A 20337-nucleotide genomic window follows, 5' to 3' on the forward strand; every position below is an offset into this window, starting at 1 on the left:
GGAAAAGCCAACAAAATATTCCCAATAATTAAAAAGAAATTGTCTTTGTCCACATAGTGGAAGTGTTAAGAGACAGGAAGCAACACTTCTGCTGTGCCCTGGATTATGCTTATTCTTCATTTCTACTGTTCTCTTGTTTACCTCTTACAATAAACTCTGAAAGCCAAAAAAGTGAATACTTATTTACAAAGAGTAGGAAGTTGGGCTTCAAATAGAGAAGCTACAAACTACACTGGTTATCACTGCAGACCCACTGACCAACCGCCAAGGTTCAGGCCCTCACCCTAAATCAAGAGCTTACACTAATCATCATGCCTCATCTCACAAAATGCACGAAAATTCACCGCCTCTCCAATTCTTTTACTTATTTTTTGTGTTGGGATTTTAAAATTTAAAACTTGATTTACTATTGCTTAAATCCACTAGAATTATCTGAGAATCACAAGCTCCTCTGCTGTACTGCCATCACGGCTGATTCCTATTACGACCCCCTGCTACTTCACTGTAAGTTATTCACTACAAAGTTCTCAGAAGTACTTCCTACTAGTCTGGCACTGGATTTCTTCTGATAACACAGTACTGATATGACACAGGGTGTGCTGAAATAAGACTACTTCCCTGTTTGCCTACTTTAAAAAAAAAATAATTTGAGTTGCCAGGAGGAGAGAATATACACACATAGATCATTTTACAGCATCACCTAGGCTTCAAGATTTGTAGCAGCTTAACAGTATGACAAACAACAAGGATTTGCCTTGCCAGAAAACTTAGATCCAAACTTAGATCTACAAGATGTCCAGCACTTGAAAGCATAACATTGCTTCTCTTGTGCAATGCAAACGTGATGGTAAATATTATTCACACTGTTCAGCTTGATTCCCCTCCCTATTCTTAGATCAGATTCTCCGAGATGATCTGGTTATCTAGATCTTAGTCACTGGTATACCAGTCTTCCAGTAAATAATTTTCTTACCATTTCTGCATCTCACAGTTAGGATTACAGCTGTGGTTGATAAAACGAGCTTCATTGCCCATACGATAACTATCTATCACCATTCCACTGTCTAAATTCAGGCAGTAATGGTCACTGTGATTATGGTACTGTTCAATCATCCGGTTCCTAGGAAGCAACACAGGAAAGTTATTTGTGATTCTGCTTGTTGCTGCAAAGCAAACAGGGAGTAACATAGTAATAGCACATTCAAGAATTCTGAGAGAGGGTTTTGAAGAAAAAGCAATTATAATCTTTTATATTTTATAGAACCGTACACCTAGAGATGGAGGAAAACCATTATTATACCTATTTTTATAAGTCAAGGCCATTGACAGAGCTTGGATTAGAATTTAGAAATTTGCTCTTCTGGAATGCTCCCTTTTGTGTTCTGCAGATTATTTGTATACATTTCATGTTGATAACCTGTGTATGGAAGAGAAAATGCAAGTATACATTCTTTGGTGTGTATATGTAGGCATGTGTACAACAATCGGCTTCTTCCTTTCATTAGCTGGGACGGGACACAACTCCTGGAATTACATCCATGGATTACAGCTAGCTCTTTTTAGCAAGAGAGCACGAGTAACAAGAGTCAGTTGTGTTAGCAGTTATCTCTGTATGAGAAGACTGCATCTGTCTTTTGTTGGAGCTCTGAGAGTAGCAAGTATGCCCCTCCAATCTCAATTATCTTACGATGCTACGGAGTTAACAAGAATACAATTTCTTTCATTGGTTATTAATGCTTCCACTTGTTCTTTTTTCTTCACACCTACCTGCAAAAGCTCATTTCCCTTCCTGCTCCATTCTGCCCCTCAATTCTATCCTGCACAGTTCAAACCCTGCACAATACTCATAATTATATCAAATTCAGATTCACTTGTGGCATTTGGCATTTACAGAGCAGATGTGGCAGATGATGCATTCCACACGCTAATCATTCCTCTCTATTTGACTGAGAAAAACTTGGTTGATCAAAAAAGCTGAATTCTAAGCCTGTGACCAGAAAAGCATTCTTTTTTTTCCCTGCTTCTCTCCCCTTCATTTCTGTCTAAGGATTTCCCAGCAATTATAATAGATACTAAAGTCATTTATTGAGCCTTCCATGCTAAAGCAGCAAATAAATATTTCTACCTGAATTCTTGCTCACTAACAACTTCTCCCAGATATTCAATGATAAACTGTCCTGCTTTCAGGGGTTCTTTGGTACGAATACCCCATCCTTTCTCCTCAGCCCGGAACCTCTCCAGGCACTGCACCCATTCATGCCTCTGTATCCGCTGATTGCAACACTGTTCACCACAAGGGCAGGTGTTTGGTGAACACTCCGCAAAGATCATCCTAAAATAAAAAACAAAGAAGTTAAAGGAAGGTGAATAGCATACTTTTAGATCTATTGTACAGGTAAAAAGGAAAAAAAAAAAAAAAAGGAAAAAAATTCCTCTGTTAACCAAAGGTTATTAAAGAACTAAAATGCTTCTTGTTTTCCAGGTATAATTCAGACAAAGATTCACAGTCTGGCTCTCACTGCTGTTCAAAGAGCAAAATGGAGCTTTTTATGGGATCTGCCTCTGCTGAAAGAGGTAGGGGAGCACACACGCAGCAGAAAGTTATCCCGTATGCTCTGCAACAATACTTTTATTACTGGGGTTGCATCCAGCACAATTCTTTTCTTAAGATATCATTAGTTGATGTGAAATAATACATCTATTGAAATTGTCTTATCATAGTCAGTCAAACCTATTTCTAACCTGTTAAGACAATCCTCCACACAGCCCTTTCCGTTGTCATCGTCTGGTTTCTTACAATTGCAGGTAGTGGCCTCATAGCCAGAAAGAGGCTTGACATCCACATAGACATCTGGAGAAAAAAAAAACAAAAACAAAAAAACAAACCCAAACAGGGAAAAGAATTCTTTCCAGGTGAAAAAACAGAACTATTTATATACAATATTTTCATTCCAATTACATAAAGCAAAAAAAGAAGGTGGAAGTGTCTTTAGTAGGATGAAGAGCATGACAGAAAGGAGGGTTGTCATGTGAAAATTCCACAGTTAACACATTTTAGTAATAAGATTTTACTTACTAGAACGGATTTTTTTATAAAGTGGGACATCTGGCTTTTTATACAACTAAAAGGAAGAGAAAGAAAATTTTAATACATTGCATAAGTGCATCTGTTATTCAAAAGAATCAGGGAAATTATGTTCTGTACATATGTAACAGTTTTGTAATCATTACTAGAAAATACATCTGCATTCTCTTCTTCAGGCTCAGACTACGCTAGCAAATAGGTCAAAAGAAGTCCCCAAATAAGTAGAACTTGGGCTTAATGAGTTAGCTGAGCAGTTTTTCTAACATATTGTTTCCCATACTATCTGAGCAGAGCAATATGGGTAACAGACACAATGGGGACAGACTATTCTGAACAATGCTGTTCTTTTCAATACTGAAGAGTAATTATTTAAATCTACTTTGGAGAAAGCATCTTTGGTGGAATTATCATGTGCCAACAATTAAAAAAGTGAAAAAGAAAATTTAAGGTGCTTATCAAAACGGTTGGACTCAATGATCTTAAGGGTCTTTTCCAACCTAAATGATTCTGTGATTCTATGAAAACTGTGACTACAGGTAGGAGCCAAGAGAAATGCAGATTCATCTTCTAATTAGAGAAACTTCCTCTGCAGATGGAGATGACTAGAGGGAGAAGGGAAGCTTAGATCACAGTTCATAACTTCACATATATTCTATCCTTTCAAAGAAGCTTTAAGGAGTAATTTCAAATTATTACATATTTCACACACATTTACTGCATTGATAGCCTTCCCCCACTAACACATGTGGCAGATAGGCACTGGACAAACCCCAAAATCTATAAAACCACTGTACAAACAAAACTACTCTGTAAGGGGTTTCAATAGTCTAGGCAGATGTGGGAAATGTCAAGAAAATAGATCATATATATATTTATTATTTATGTAATATTGAATAGGTAAGATAGGCAGATGTAAGTAATCTTCAATACATGGCAAGAAACTGTCCTTGGCTGAAATGTCAACAATGATCATTACTTTAAGATTAGATTTTGGTGGTATTACAAAGAGTAGCTGGAGCCACAACCATCTGGGAATTTGTCTTGCTCATTTACATGCTTAAGTTACATGTCTGAGAGCGCTTTCTTGCTGTAGAGCTGGGGAATGATTTACCCTCCAGCCTTAAATCCTGTGTTAAACCACTTGGTGGAAACTTCTCAGGGAAAAAAATATTCCTATTTTTAGGTTTGCACATATTTAAAGCTCTTTAAAAAGAATGAGACTGTTAAACAGTTTCTCTTCTTTCCTCAGTATGAAAATTTCAGCTTGCAAGTGAAAAATAAATTCCACTCTGCTGGGACTGATCCAAGAAAAATAAGGCCTGAAATTTCTCAGTGCTGTTGGCAGTACATCTGAATTCTCCTGAGGCATGTCTAAAACAAGATCATTGCAGAAAGCAGGCACACTACCAAAATAAAAGTCTGCAGCAAAATTAATGACTTTTTTCAGCAGAAAACCACAGGATTGCTATTTTGCAAGAGATGGAATAATGGAAATTATTCACATTAAATACATATGCAAATCCCTTTCTTCCTCATACAGTGGCAGGAACAAGAATATTCATCAATATACAGGATGTATCAACACAGCTTTCATGTAAGAATCCTGCTATTTTCTTTCTAAGACTTCTGATCATAATCTTGGCAAACCAGTAACTTTTTATCTTGTACCTGATTGTGTTTCCACTGCCAGAGGATGTCGTAAGGCAGCTGGAAGTCAATTCTCTTTTGTCTGAGATACTTTCCTGAAACAAAAAGGTTTGTAAGTCACACACACTCATATTCACATATCCCCAAGAGGAAAAAGAGCTGCTCCCAGGCACAACGCCAAATTCTGACAGGGCCTCTCGACGTCTGAAAGTCAAAAAGGCAGAAGAGCAGAATCCTCCCAGAACATTTTGTTTGTTAGTGGCAAGCACGGGGAAGAGCCCTCCTTGATGTTATCTTCTGCATTCTACTCTGCTGTCGCAGTCAGGTTTAAACCTTTACCGACAGCGAGGAAAGCTGCTGTCTCAGGTACAAGCTGCCTGGTGAGGCAGGTGGCAGAGGAGAGCTGCCTTCTGCGCTGCTGACGATGGTACTGGTGCCACTGAACTCCAACAGTCACCTTAAACTCTTCAGAGCAGTGCCAGGAACCCACAGGTGTTCACCCAGGAGGGGTCACTGAACGTGAGCTGCTGAAGGGACAACAGCAAATAATGGACAAAACTGAATTCACTAACCACTAATAACCTCTGTGGAGAAATCTCCAAGTTGACACTTTCTCCTGAGCCTTTCTGCATACACATGAATACAGTGATTTAGCACAGAGAACAAAATCTGCACGCACAATTCATGCAAGCTGGTAAATCACAATATTGTACTCAAAGAAACCGAATTAGTTTTGAAAACATTATCCAAGCCTGTTCCTGTGACCTTTACCAAAAGAGACTTAAGAACAAATTCAGACTTGGCAAACACATTCCTAAATGTTTCGGAAAGACTTCAAGATGATCTATATTTTCAGCAATAACTGAAACTCAATTTAGACAGGAGTCACTACTTTCACTGCAGATTCTTTCTCTATTCTAGAATTTACTGTCACCCCTAACCTCTTCCCCAAAGAAGGAAACTCACCCATTACATACTTCGTTAATACAGGACCTGAGGTCTGACACAAGTGCTAGCTTAGTTCTAGCCAAGATTAAAATGTTCTCTTATCATTTTATTGGAATACTGTGTCACAGAATTGCAGCGAGAGGAGTGACTAAGGATGAGGTGTCAGTCCCATGTCTGATTTTCCCAGCTTTTCTAAATGTTAACAAGTGCCTTTATGTTCCTCCAGCAACAGTCTCTGGTTTCATGTAAATTCACACACGCATACCCCCACCAGTGGAAAATAAAAATTGTAATGTTTTCCTTACAATTTACTCCTAAATCACTTTTCATTTTCAATGCTGTATTCATCTATAGCAGGTTCCAGGAAAGAGCTAAATCTGCCGGGAATTTGCTTTCACATCTATGACCTCAGCAGGCAAAACAAAAGGCTCTTTCAGGTGCCCTGGCACCGTGCCTGGAGTGCATGGAAGGTCCCTCCAGCCCTCGTCAAGTGGGCACTAGTGCAGTCATCTGGCAGAGTCCTAAACCTCGGAACTCTGCTCTGCAGTTAAACCACTCTCCAGCTCCCCGATACAGAGCAATCGAAGCAGCTTTAGCTTCAGTGCAGGACTTGTTGGTGTCTGCTAGCACAAACAAATGTGGCGTCGGGGCCTCGTCAAGAGAAAAGAGAACAGGATCGTGGCACTGCAAACTGAACCTGAGCATCCCGACAGATGGTTTGGTCACGCAACAGAGTTATATGACCCAATTCAAAAAGGAATCGAGCAAGGTCACGTTTTTGAGAATTTAAATTAACACCTTCAGTTCTGAAACCTGTTTTGCAGTTCCTGATTCACAGAGATCTGTCAAACTCTTCGCCTGCTACGACCTCTCCGTGAAAGTCAAAGTTGTGTACGGAGCAAAAAGTTCAGTTAAAGAAGACAAAGCAGCCAAACATTTGTGTTTGATGGGACTAACATTTCTACTGAACAAGGTGGAATTTCCCAAACTCTCTTTGCATGACAGCACTTGAAGTAAGAAATCACAGCATTTTAAAAGCTGAAACAATTACATGAGAAATAAATCAATCTTGGTTTATCCTGGGAAATGACATGAGCTGCAAAAACGTTAGTCTGGGAGTTCATGACCACCCTTCTCCAGGCAGTCCAGTCCAGTGGGCTGGGTTTGTGAACAGCATCCTGGAACTCCATGAGTTCTAAATGCTCATGCTAGCCTTAGGTTATGGCTCCTTCCTGCAGAAGACACCCCAAACCTCATTTCTGTTCTACCCGAGACCTCAAAATGGAGAGGAAATAAAAACTTATGTAATAGCAAAGTTTTTCATTCTTCCTCGCTTTTATCCATGCTTAAAGACAGACACCATTAAGTGCACGAGGACAAGGGGCATTTATTATTGCATGCTTAGTTTTTGAGATTTAACAAATGGTCATAATTGTCTCTGGCTGTTCTACAGTAATACTAGTTTGAAAAGGAGACTAATGCACTGTATTTAAGCAAAAGTATTACGGCAGTTAAAGCAGGTTTTAAACTAGACTGGTATATTCTTATGGTAAACAAAAAATGAGAACAAAGTTCATGTAGCAACAAAAAAAAGCCTCTCAAGTCAAACTTTTGCACTGAAGAACACAGACAAAGTTCATATGCTGACAGACATGAGTAACCTGGCAAGGCGATAAAATAAAAAGAGAAAAAAGGGAGAGAGGCAGAGAGATTGCAAAGTCCAGAGCACTTCCATGTCACCTAAGTGTGATACTTGTTTTCCAACAACTAAAACACACATGAAGTACCCACCAACGTGAATAGGGGCTGGAAACAATCCATGCTCATGCTCTCCAGGAGTGTACTCCAGCTTTTCTTTCTTTAATTGTATAAGGCGGCTCTTTGGACTGTGGATGACAGTGACAAAAAAAAAAAAAAAAAAAAAAAAAGAAAATCAGAATGAGCAACACCTGTCATTTGCAAAACCCCACATTTTCTGTTTTAATTAAGGCACGAATGTCTAGAACATCAGGCAAGAGAATAATAATAGAAATAGCCAAAACAATTGATTCCTAGGCTGCTTGCCAAATACACTTATCACATCCATTTCAAAACTCATGATTTGATTTTTCTCCACAACTACTATTCAGGCAACACCTAATGGGACACCATCAACTTTAAGTGCCTAGTATATGATATATAATTAATAACTAAAATTAAAAAAAATTGAAGAAGATCAAAAAATCTTATCTGATGATGTTTGCTCAGGTATTTGACACATTATACCCGTCTAGCGCCTGCTCTCCTAATTTGCTAAGAGCAAATGCTCACGTGCTACTCCTTTAGAAGGCTGTTGATCAAGAAAAGCAGAAAAAGAACAGAAATCAGAGTTAAAAAAGCAACAAGACACCCCCTTTACAGAAGGAAAAAATAGGAGTATGAAATAAGAATGGCTGTATGGGTCAGGCAGATGTCAAACCACTCAGCTCAGTAACCTGACTTTTACAAACATCTCCTCTTGGCTACTGACAAACTATGGAAAGAAAAAACTGATGGGGTTATATTTAGTACTGCAGCCCTGCAACATTCAGGAAAGATTTCTAAACATTAAATATACCGAAGATTAAAATTATACTGAAGCCTATTCAAGTTTACTGAAGTTTTTTAAGGGATTTATTTTAATAACTGGACATACAACTGAAAGCTGACTCAATAAAATGGTGATATTCTTGTTTAACTAGTGAATGGAAAACGCAAGTTCAAAACAAATGTTGAGATACAGATATCAACAACTGGAAATAATCACTGAAGGTCAGAAACAGAACTGATGGATGGCAATAATTTGCGGTTCATATATTCTTCTAGTCCTTTCTGGATTTCTGGTACTTACTGCACAAGTGTAACAAGTTACTACATTTTAGATAGTGAAATAAAAGCTAAGGCATACTGCTGAAATGAGGGCTCTGTTGAGCTAGATGCTGTATATACTCTTTTTTAAACAATCCTCCTTTTAACAGAGTTACATGGCAGGGCTCTAATTATGATACACTTGCATTTAACTTAACTTATACAGGTGGACACAGAGCTGTCCTAATCAAAAGCAGTAACGTTCTCTCAAACAAGAATGGCTATGGTTTTTAAATATTATGACTCTCTGTTTACTGATGGCAGGAATTAATTTCATTTGCTTTGGCAAACAGACAGCTCTGTTGCCCACCAGGCAAAAAATTACATTCTAGAGACGATTAAACACCCCTCACGCCCATCTTCTATCCTTCCAAGCTGTGCTGCACTCAATCACTAAGACTTGCAAAGAAAGCCCATACAGTAACGACTTACAAGACCTGGAAAGCAAGTTCTTATCAAAAGGAAATAGAAAGGTACTCTGAAAAGGCAAAGTGTGAACCTCCATTTCCAGGAGGCAAGCAAATCCTTAAACCAAAAGCAGAGAAAAAAGGAAAAACATTCAATAGAAGTGTCTTAATTCAGGCCAAATGTGCACCATTTAACACACACTTATTCAGTGTAAAGGAAGCCAATGGAAAAATAAATTATGGTAAATAAACTGCAAGGAGGAAACCAGCGTGGAAAGGAAATGCAGAAGGCAATTATCTAAACCCACAAAATATAACATTAATTTCTTCAGGCACTGCAGACACACCCGTCTTAGACTCAGCCACAGAGAACGCTGGGGAAAGCACCTACTCTGTTTTCCTTCCAAACACAGTGATGAAGTATTGTTAGAGGCATGTAAAAAACTTTTAGGACAAATCAGTAAGCTGAACAAAGGCCTTCAATACTTCAGGGACTTCAGAAGGAAAGGCTGAGATGTCAAAATAAAGCCTAAGTACTCATAAGAAAAGGGACTGTAGTAAAATAATAAGTATAAAGAATACACGGAGTTTTAGAAACATAAATACCATGCAAACAAAGCCTCATGAATTAAAGAAGGCCTCTCTACACTATCAAGAAAAGGTCTGTATTAACAGGCCCACATATTCCCACTAGGCAGATGATGAGCTATTTTAGGCTGGGGTTTCTGAGCACGCAATAAAGGTTCTGGTTTTGTGTTTAGCTGCTGTCTTCCTGAGCAGCCCTCTCCCATGCGCTTTGCTGAGGCATGCCCAGAGCCTTGCAGAAGCTTAAATTCGGTGTCAGGGCCCCAAGCACCACTAACGCGACTTTATGACCCCAATCAGCCTCACGGGGTGGGGGGGGGCTTCCACCCACACCCTCTGCCCATGGCCCCTGCAGATCCATTTACACTCAGCCCTGGACTACCTCGTGGGTGCACCTATCTCCAGCTCAGCCACAGCCACGGGAGCTGTGGATCTGGTGGCTGAGCCATGCACTGGCTTCCTGGCTTGACCCTGGACCTGCCTGGCAATGTGTCTGTGTCTGACCCTGGTTACCATCACTAGACCTAATCCTGACCTGCAGACTGCCCCGCTTAACCTTGTCCTGTCTCATCACCACAGCCTGGTCTGGCCATCGGGCTCTTGGCTGACGCTGGGTACCACTGCCTGGTCTGTCCAACTCGCCTCACTCGGGGCTGTGGGAATGACAGTAGGTTGCCTTTGCTACTGCTCAGATCACATTCTGTTCGTGTCATTTTTTAACTAAAGTTGGAACACTTACTAGCTAGATACACCTCGCTACAGATGGCACAGGTTGCAGGAATTCCCAGGATTAAACTGATTGTCCTCGCGGCCTCCTAGGATCAGCCAGCTCTGCGCTGCTATCAAGGCCAAGTACAGCTCATTTTTGCACCATGCTCTTTAAGATGTTTCTCTCAATAAGCAGATATAATGATTGTTGCAGCTGAAAAGCGAAGTATCTCTCCAGAAAGCCAGGATCACTGTCTCCCCTTTTCAAGCAAGCCAGGTAGAATAGGGTGAGACCTCACCAATAATCACAGAGAAATGATACCTTCTAACATTTCAGGTTAGCATACTTTCAACAGTAAGTTGGAGGATTACATTTCTGATCATTTCACAGACTGAAACATAAGCCTGGCTAGATAAGAACTGCTTCCCTCTCTATAATCCACTGCCTAAAGTTGTTTGCTTCAGTTTCTGTAGGGACAAATTTAAAACACACGTTTTGTAAATGGTCCACTTACCAACAATAGACTAAACTGGCCTCTCTGTGCAGGCTCCCAATAACAGAGCGATGGCAAGTGAATTTTTTGCTGAGGATGAGAGCATTTTGTACCACTCTCTGCAAAGGCTGAAGGTCAGGCTTAGTCTCAGAATGTCAGTCTAAAGGCAAATTAAGAAGGGAACAAAGACCAGAACCACAGTCTTCTTTCCCATAGCTCCATTTCTCTCCATCCTGCTCCTTCATGTCTTTCTGATACCATGTTCCATTTCAGTTCCCCCTCTCCAGCTTCTAGTGTCTTCTCCCTACACTCTAACCACGTTGGCTGGGATTAGTTCTCTGGGGAATGCACAATTACATTTTTGAGGTGTGAAGCCCAATTTTCTCTCTTGGACCATAGTCCGACAAACATTTTAAGCCAGTGTAAGCTGGCTTTGATGCTCCCCACCTTCTGCTGGCATAACTGTTGGTATGACTGCCAAGGTCAACTGCACCAGGAAACCTACCGTGGAAGGTTAGATTTTATCTGAATCACTATCCCAGCCTGGTTCAGTTGCCCTGGTGATCGTGGTGGGGCAAAGGAAGGGACAGCACAGGAACAGGACCAAGCCACAGAGGTGAGGAGAAAGTAAAGCTGATTCTTTTAGTGCAGTGTTAGCTTATGCCAACTTAAAGCATTTGCTGAACTGCAATTCACTGGCAGTTCATTTGCACCGTCACTTCAATTCAGCTGCTGATTTTTCAATAGGTTTGTTTCTAAAATGTTCCCTTACCTACTCTGAGTCACCCTGCAGCTTCACAAACTCTAACATCAGCAAAATGGAGGCACTGTAAGAGCAACGTGCCTATCACGTGGGAACAAGGCCCAGAAGAGCCACAGGCCCAGTCTTTGACCCGCTGGTGATACCTAATGACAGGCGAGTGCAATCCAGTGTGGATCACAGCAAGTTCTACAGATTACACTTTTGCAATGAGGACTCATATTTTTTATATTGTTATTACCGATAAAAATAATCTAGTACATAAAAATATTTCCCTAAACAGTATACAACATTTTAATTGATTACAAATTTACTAATTATTATTAAATTTCTTTGGTGAACTCTGCACTCCTCTAGGAAAGTCACTGCTGGCTAAACAGACAATGACCCCTGCACAAAATCTTCCTTTGTTTTCAAAGCTGCAGCCTTGTGCAACCACGCACTGAACTTCTCTTCAGTAAAAGATCTGGATAATTCTTCCAGTGGGAGCTGAGGATTCTGGAAAACTCATGTGGAGGTTGATGTCAGATCAGCTACGCTGTCTACAAAATCACATTCGGAAACTGAGCTAGAACTGAGACTGTCTCCAGAAATTATTCCTTTTATTCTTAATTCATTTGCAAGGAATCAAAATCTGAGCTTTCCTCGCTGTGTTTTAATAAAGTTTCTAGACCAAGGTGAGTTGGAGTGAAATCCCGTTGGGGCAAATTGCACAATTCAAGTGGCTGCAGAGAAATAATGCAGACTTCTCTCTTTTAACAATAGACTAAAACTGGCAATGACAGGACAAACATCTTCCGTGCTGTTGTTCAGCAGCTGGATGTGACAGATGTAGAGGGAGGCTGTAAATTGTAACAGTAAACCTCAGTAAAACCTTCACTACCTTGTATGTTCTAATGACATTTAGGAATTATTTAAGAAAGATGCAGTAGAGTAGGAAAATGGTCTTTAAGGCAAAGTGTCTGCAATTGAACACTGCAAACAGAAATACAGTGAGTACAACACTCATTAACAGAGAATGCAGAGACTGTGTTAATGGAGACAGTGATTAACACTTAACTGTACCATCACTAGAGGGTGCCGTACGACTACAGAGTTGAGTTTTTGTTCTCAACTAAAATCACGTTTTCATATTCATACAGCAGGAAGTTATATAAATAATGGAACAACATGAACTTCTGCTCTCCTCTTGCACTGACATATGTCTGACTGTGCAGTAGAACTGGAACAGCAAGTTAAATCAGCAGAAAATTTCATTATAAAAAAGTGACTATTGTTCTGCTGATTTAGTTTGCTGAACCAACTTAGTACAGAAGTGACCCAGTGCCAGCAGGAAGGAATGGTGGGATCAGCCCTAAATCGAGACGGCCATAGTTCTGTCCTTGCCCAACTGTGCATTTCCATGCTTTGTGCCAGTATCAGAGTTCAAACAACTGTACAGAGGTAGTTCAGATTGGGTAGGCAGCATTTGCTTCCTTGGAAGGGTAAAGTTTCCTCAGGGTTCTTAAGCAGCTCATCACAAACATCAGTATCAGTGCAAGGGAAGAACTCAGCATGTGGAGCAACAGGCAAAGGGGAAGACCAGATCAGACCTCTAAGCTTCCAGGAAACTGCAACACAAAATGTGATGGGAGAAGGAGGGTTGTTAAGTAGAGCTCAGCTTTGTCATGGCCCTCTCCAAAGCGGTGAACTTGATTCCATCATCATCCACAATACCTACAAACCTTGACTTTCACTTTTTGTATTCATACAATTTTTCAAATGACATGTTTGCTTACTGTCTATGAAATAAAGTTCCTCCCTTGGCTGACTAGGACTGACAATGTAACTAACATTTTATAATAAAGAAAAGGAGAAGACTCTCTTGGGTCCTCTCCTAAGGCAAGAGGCCTAATTTTTATGATACAATATTTGAATGTTGCATGACTGTGTGTGTATACCAGTGACAGACCATTCAGATGGCAAAAACTGTAGCACATCTGCTTTTAAACTACTGGAAACATAAGCAGTCTCACTTTGATCAGACCTAGATCTTTGATTCTTCCTTAGTCTTGATCCTTTCACTGATGCCTTCATTGTACTATGGGAAGAGAACACACCAGCAGTTGATAAACTATACTAGCAGTCTCCTGGTGGTCTCTGTAACATTTTTAAGTGGTCTACAACACAGCGAGAAGGTGCCAAATTTTCTCACTTTTTAACCTGTTGGATCATATTAGAAGAGATGCACAAATTATTGACTTCAACACATTTGTTCAAATGGCTGCAGAAAGCTCACATAACTACAAAAGAAGCAGAAGTGGGCTGGTTATGAGAAACAGGAGACGTCCACGTTGGAAAAAAAATAAAAGAATGCTGGATTTTCACTCTAAACATCTCATAGAAAACGAAGGAGATGAACTTCACTTAACTGTGAAATGAACAGGGTGCATATCTGAAATTCTTGCACACAAAAGATGACCAGTTGTCATCATTCAGTCAATAAAAATAGAAACCTAATGGCCCCTTTTATGTAGACACTGTACTCGGTACCTGAACACCTCGAGCTCTCCCAGCACTTTTACTGCCATGATCATTAAGGTTGCTGAATGAAGTTCTCTTACCTTCTTCAAGGTTGATAATCAGAAACACTTTCAGATTGCTCCAGGCTGCTTTCTGACTAGGGTTACATTTAAAATCTTCTCTGGGTCAGATTCTGATAATTATCATGCATGTAATTTTTCACAGGCTTGAATTAAGTTGACTGTTTTATTTCAGCTACTCATTAGTAGCAGCTCTTTATGGCTCTAGTTAAAAAGAGACAGCTTCCACTGGAATATCAGACAGCAGCTTTTCAGTGGTATTACTTACTCTGTTGTTTTGTACACATCAGAGTAGAGCCCTGCCTTCTGGTACTTCTTCTTTGGGGGTCGAGGGGCTTTTTTCTCACGTTGGGCTAGAGAAGGCAAAGGCTGTTCAGTGTTTTCAGATTCATGCGGTTTCCCAAGGGCATCATGTGGACTGGGAGGTTCAGCTACTGTCTCAGAAAAACTGGAAGAAAAAGTAAAGATTAAAGATTATCTTACCATATTTCTTACCATAAAGTTTATCTTACCACATTTCATTATTCCTCCCTATAATCTGGTCAGCAGAAAAAAAAAGTCCATGTTTCTGAATTACTGCATGTCTCGGCTATTTATAAAAAAGCAATTCAATGATCATAGTCAAGTGGTGGTTAAGCATAATCATAAGGAATGTACCATCTTTTTATAGTAATGTTATTATTAATCATTACAAAAAGAATGTTGTTTGTACTGCTAATGTTTATCCCTTGGAGCCTCAGTTGAGTAATTCAGAAGGTGGCTTATGCTATCTGCTTTTGTACTCTAAAAATAGCGTGTGGTAAACCTTTTCTTAGCCTTCAGGAGAGCCATACAATACAACCTCTGAACATGTGCTCCAGCAACATTCGGTGACTCTAAATGCCTGTATTTATTCCTGAACACAAATGGATGGTTATTTCTCAGAACTATTCTGAAAATACACAAAGGAAGACTTCTGGAAGAGTTTGATCTGTTTGTATTGATGACTTTGGGGATAAGCACGTGAAGATTAGGCCAGAGATAGATTTCTGGTGTGGTCCTTTACTGGCCAGCCATCGCACAGGCGCACACCTTACCTCCTCCTTGCTGCTTTGGTTTTACTCTTTATTTGCTGTATATGAACTGATCCCACCTGACATTCTGTGTTGCTTGTAAGTATTTGTTTGTAATGAATATGAGTAACACTTTAAGATTCTCACGGCAGATGTAACTCTTGAAGTTCCTTATTCTGCACAGGATGAAGGAACAATCTTTGCTATGATATCTCATCAGTAAACTGTTACCAGGTTGTTAAAAGTATTCTTCACCAAGATAACCATAAAACGTGCCTCACTTGAGACACAAGCACAAACCCAACAGTTTTACATTGCCTGAGACTCTATTGCATTTTGGGGTGTGTTCAGTAACTTAGGAAGACCCTAAGCACACTGAAAACTGACATGTTGGTTCCCTCTAAACTGAACTCCTTAATAAAAACAAATGTAACAAGCAGAGCTCATTAGAGTAGGATTCTTTCATGGATTGAAAGGTTATAAAATCAACAATGGCTATACTGAGGGTACAAAATTCTAAGGGAATTACCTCTTATTGCTCTCCTGTTCATCTTCTGGCAAAGGCTTCTGTCGTTTTCTGGCCTGTTCTTCTGCAAGCCACCTCTTTCTCTTCCAGCCTTTTCGATGATCTGTATTCAAGTTCACACTTTGCACTACAGCTTCAATCACATCTGTGATGGTGTCAGGTCCAAGGTGTAAGGGACTGCTGCTTTCTTCTCTTTTATCTAACTCCTGACTGACCAGTCGAGCTGCCTGGAAAGCTTGCATGGAAACGACAGCCTGCATCGGGTATTTCCGGGGCCTACCTGGCCTGCGCTTCACAAAATTATTCCCTGTCCGTGACTGCCTTTGCAGCTTTTTGGCTTTCAGAATTTTATTGACGTGGTCAAGATTTTTTTTTGTTGCCAAGATCTTGTTATAATTGCACATTTTCCTAGCTTGTCGCTGCATGGCTTCAACCACGCTTCTCTTGAGGTGATGTGGGGAATAGCTGTTTGGGAGTCTGTCTGACAGGAGCGAGACACTATCGCTGCAGGAGCTGCTGGGGATCGCTGGAGCCACGAGGCTGTCCTGCTTCCCCAGACCTCTCTCCCTATTGTGGTTTCGAGCAGGACTAGCTGATGGTGGAACGGACACGTTAGCAATGACTGCTTCTAAGGTTTTGTCCAAAGTAGCCTGGCCTTCGTGCTGTGCCATGCGCTGCAGTAAGCTATCCACTGACTCCTCAACTGCAGGGGCCAGCCTCGCCCCCCGGGTGGGTACCCCAATCACTGAAACACAAACAAATATACATACACTGAAACAGACCTGAGATATAATCAAATAAAGTTGGAATTAAAATAGAATCACAGAATCATTCAGGTTGGAAAAGGCCCTCGGGATCAGCGAGTCCAACCCTCAGCCCGACTCTACAAAGCTCTCCCCTACCCCACATCCCCCCACAGCTCATCCAAACGGCCCTTAAACACCCCCAGGGGTGGGGACTCCACCCCCTCCCTGGGCAGCCTATTCCACTCTCTGACCACTCTTTCTGGGAAACATTTTTCCCTCCTGTCCAGCCTGACCCTCCCCTGTTGCAGTTCAAAGCCGTTCCCTCTCGTTCTGTCACTAATTCCCTGGGAGCAGAGACCAGCACCAACCTCTCCACAACGTCCTTTCAGGGAGCTGCAGAGAGTGATGAGGTCTCCCCTCCCCTTCTCCTCCTCACACTGAACAGCCCCAGCTCCTTCCATCGCTCCTCACAGGATTTATTCTCCAGGCCCTTCCCCACCTCGTTGCCCTCCTCTGCCCTCGCTCCAGCCCCTCGAGATCTCTCTCGGATTGAGGTGCCCAAACCTGGACACAACCCTCCAGGTGTGGCCTCACCAGTGCAGAGCACAGGGGGACTGTCACCTCCCTGCTTCTGCTGGTCACACTATTTCTAATCCAAGCCAGGATGCCGTGGGCTTTCTTGGCCACCTGGGCACACTGCTGGCTCATGGTCAGCTGCTTGTCAATGAGAACCCCCAGACCCTTCTCTTCCAGACAGCTCCAGCCACACCTCCCCGAGCCTGTAGCCACGCAGGGGGTTGCTGTGGCACAAGTGCAGGACCTGGCACTTGGCCTTGTTGAAGCTCATACAATAGTTGCACAGACTGACAGCCTTTTAGATCCTATAGTTGCCTGGAATGTTCAATGACAAGACACCAACTTCTGTAACACACGTTCTAATGGGAAAGGGACCCAGCGATGCAAGTAAGTGCAAAGTCTACATTTTATATCATCACTTTTAACATACAATTATTTTCTCTTTATTCACATGCAGTCCCCTGCTTCTAATAGCAAAGAGCAATCAGGGCATTCCCTGGGTACGTACAGTCCAGAACTATCCTCAAGCTTTTTTTCTATTCAACACTAAAAGTAAGAAGCTTTCTGTGCACAGAAAAATTAAATACTGATAAAAAAAATTGAGGAACACTTGAAACATTTTTAAGCTAATTTTTCTTTTTTGTAGTTTGGAAGTACTGAAACAACTTTTTCATTGCTCTTGAAGATTCTTTATCAAAAATACAAACATAATGATGACAGAACAGATTGCAACAGGCTTGGATAAAGGTAAATCAAAATATCTGGACAAAAGTGAAACGCTGACTTGCACACAAAGTGAAGTTAGATCTCACTTTTTAAACTAAATGTTATATGCTTTAGAGGTGCAGACTGGTATTTGAAAAAGAGAATTTCCAGGTCAACCATATAGATTACGCCGTATTAAAAAGGGATTTGTTCCAAACTAAGAGCTTCCCAAAGCTGCCCTGCTGGTTCTCAGTGATAACATTTAATCAGAAGAAACCCTGTTCTTTCTGGAATAAAATGGATGCTGTTTTCTCATAAATATATCACAATTGTCCATTAGCATTTACAAAATGTTACTGTAATTGCAGCCAATTATTTAGATTAGATCTACTTAAACTAGTGGGTCCTAGGCTGTAGACTGAAGAGCATGTACTAGTGTAAAGGTAACTTAAAGGGAAGACAACAAAATGTTTTTATAAAAGGGTTTCTATCATTTGACAGGAGGGAGATTATGCATTTGCTGACAAAGATAAAGTACAAACAGTTTAAAATAAATATTTTGTAGTCCTAGTGCTCACTAGTCCAAGTGTGGTACTCTGAAGAAATGTATTCCTCATTAGGATTCCAAAGTCATGAATTTGCAAGTGCAAATGAAAACATGCTTCAGAGAGTGCACAATTTAAAGGAGGAGGAATCAGCATAACAAGTTCTAAAAATCCTCCTGTGAATGTTCTTCCTACAGGGTGAAAAAGGAACAGAGAAACAGTGGTCGGGTCACTGCTGTAAGCCTGTGATCACTTGGAAAACCTAGCAACCTGAACAGCTCTCAAAGAACTGGAAGGATTTACACTTTCAGCTTTCAATTCTAGATGAAATACTAAAGATAAATTACCCTTTGTTTTCTTATGGTCTTTAAATACACATCAGGATGGAGCTGAGGGTTTCTCACACAAACACCATCTGTTTAGCGCAGTGAGCTCTGTAAACAGCTGCACCATCCAGTGATAACCAAACTATAAAACACAACACATTCGGACACAACGTCTGATGGATGTCCTTGAACTAGAGTTTCTGTTTGGAAACTGATCCAAAAAGGATGGGACAACTGAAGGCTGTGATCCCCCAAACAGCTGCAGCCCTGGTCAGGCACACTTGCAGCCCTTGGTAACAAAGCAGCTCTCTGACAAATGCACTGAAATCCCACATGCATTCCAGATCTACAGAAAATATAACAAAGACTGGTCTTTTCAGCTGCATCATCAGTTCGATGACTTTGAAGTTAATAAACTTGTGATTCATTTCATTCCTATGCTCTCCTGCACAAAATATGCCTGAGCTTTTAACACCTTCCTATACACAGACTTACACTGAGTGCAGTTGCCTCTTTAAAATAAGTAAAAGAAAGTTAACGACACAGAGAGGAAAAAGAGAGAACACTTCTTCACTGCAGATGACTTTCGTTAGCATATGCTGAATAAAGCGTCTGTTGCAAATATCTGTTTAAAGGGAGGAGGAAATAGTTTTGGCACATTCTTCCTACATGGAAATCATAACTCGTTCTGTAAGTACCAACCCTAAGGATGTTTACTACAAATCTGCAATCAATTTCAGTGTGTACGAATGTTTCAATTCTGCTAACAGGAGTTCTTTCTACAGCTGGGCTTCCTACAAAATTGGTCAACGTTACAGATTTTTTTCTGTCCAATTACAGGTAAGCTCACATCACATTTTCCTCAGAGGGACTGCAAAGAGGGTCTGTTTTTACTACATGGCTGACAACTTGCCAGTAATATACAGGAAATGAAAATTTTCAGATCTTCCCTCTGACAATTTGGTCAATGGATTCAACAGTTTTGCAGGTGTGAAAATGTGACAGATAGCAAGACGCATGCATTCACAGCCAGTGTGACTGCACAAGTCTGAAAAAGAAAGCTCAAAACACATCAGGAGTACCCTTCCCTTCCTCATGAAGTGAACAAAGATGGGCTTCTTCAAGCAGCCACCTGCACGGTACGTTATCCCATGGCTGAGAAAGCCAGCTCCCTCAATATTCTGGTGGCGTACATTCGCTCAACTTCACGAGAATTTTGCGCAGAGACCTGGTCCTCATTTGACAGAACTGATGAGAATGCTGCCAGATTTCCCATGCCTTTCAGTACTTCCACCTCTCTCCTACTATTATTTTTGACCTGCCTAGGGTCATTCACAACTGTATCATCAGTGATGACGGGGATGAGCTGCTCCTCATCCTCCATCACCTTAGCAGGACCCTCACATGCTACGGAGAAAACACAACAGCACACCCTGTCTTGACCCTAACAGTTATCTACCCAAGGGCAGAAAACTATCTGCCTTCAGAACAGCGTGGAAGTCAAGCTCTTCCCCGTGGAGGAATTAATCTATTCATCTAACGCATTGATTAACTGCAGTGTCACACGTCTTGCTAGCATTAAAGCACTGAGCTTCACGAAGCCTGATTTAACCTGGTGAGGAACCAAACTCCATTCTGCCATCGCTTTGCAGCTGCTTCTCTAAGCGCCAGCTCAGGTTCCCTATTCTTCAACCCCATTTGCAGCACTTACATCCTAAAATCTAAGTAGAAAACCACAGTATCTCTGTGAACACATTGT

The 20337-nt window shown here is 41.0% G+C and overlaps 1 protein-coding gene across 2 annotated transcripts in view; it reads right to left on the bottom strand.

The window, feature by feature from the left end:
* ASH1L (ASH1 like histone lysine methyltransferase) overlaps nt 1-20337 on the bottom strand; it is a 64248-nt gene that overhangs the window by 15996 nt on the left and 27915 nt on the right. For both annotated transcript variants that reach the window (XR_012621177.1, XM_074809481.1), the window contains exons 5-12: nt 15684-16425; nt 14371-14550; nt 7472-7566; nt 4754-4827; nt 3077-3122; nt 2743-2851; nt 2126-2332; nt 974-1120 (exon numbers count right to left, since the gene is read on the bottom strand). Coding sequence is in view for 1 of the 2 variants with exons in the window: in XM_074809481.1 (XP_074665582.1) it covers nt 974-1120; nt 2126-2332; nt 2743-2851; nt 3077-3122; nt 4754-4827; nt 7472-7566; nt 14371-14550; nt 15684-16425 (1600 nt within the window). In the remaining variant the exon portion in view is untranslated. The remainder of the gene's footprint in view (nt 1-973; nt 1121-2125; nt 2333-2742; nt 2852-3076; nt 3123-4753; nt 4828-7471; nt 7567-14370; nt 14551-15683; nt 16426-20337) is intronic.

This window comes from Strix aluco, chromosome 30 (genome assembly GCF_031877795.1).
Source record: "Strix aluco isolate bStrAlu1 chromosome 30, bStrAlu1.hap1, whole genome shotgun sequence".
Classification (NCBI taxonomy): Eukaryota; Metazoa; Chordata; class Aves; order Strigiformes; family Strigidae; genus Strix; species Strix aluco.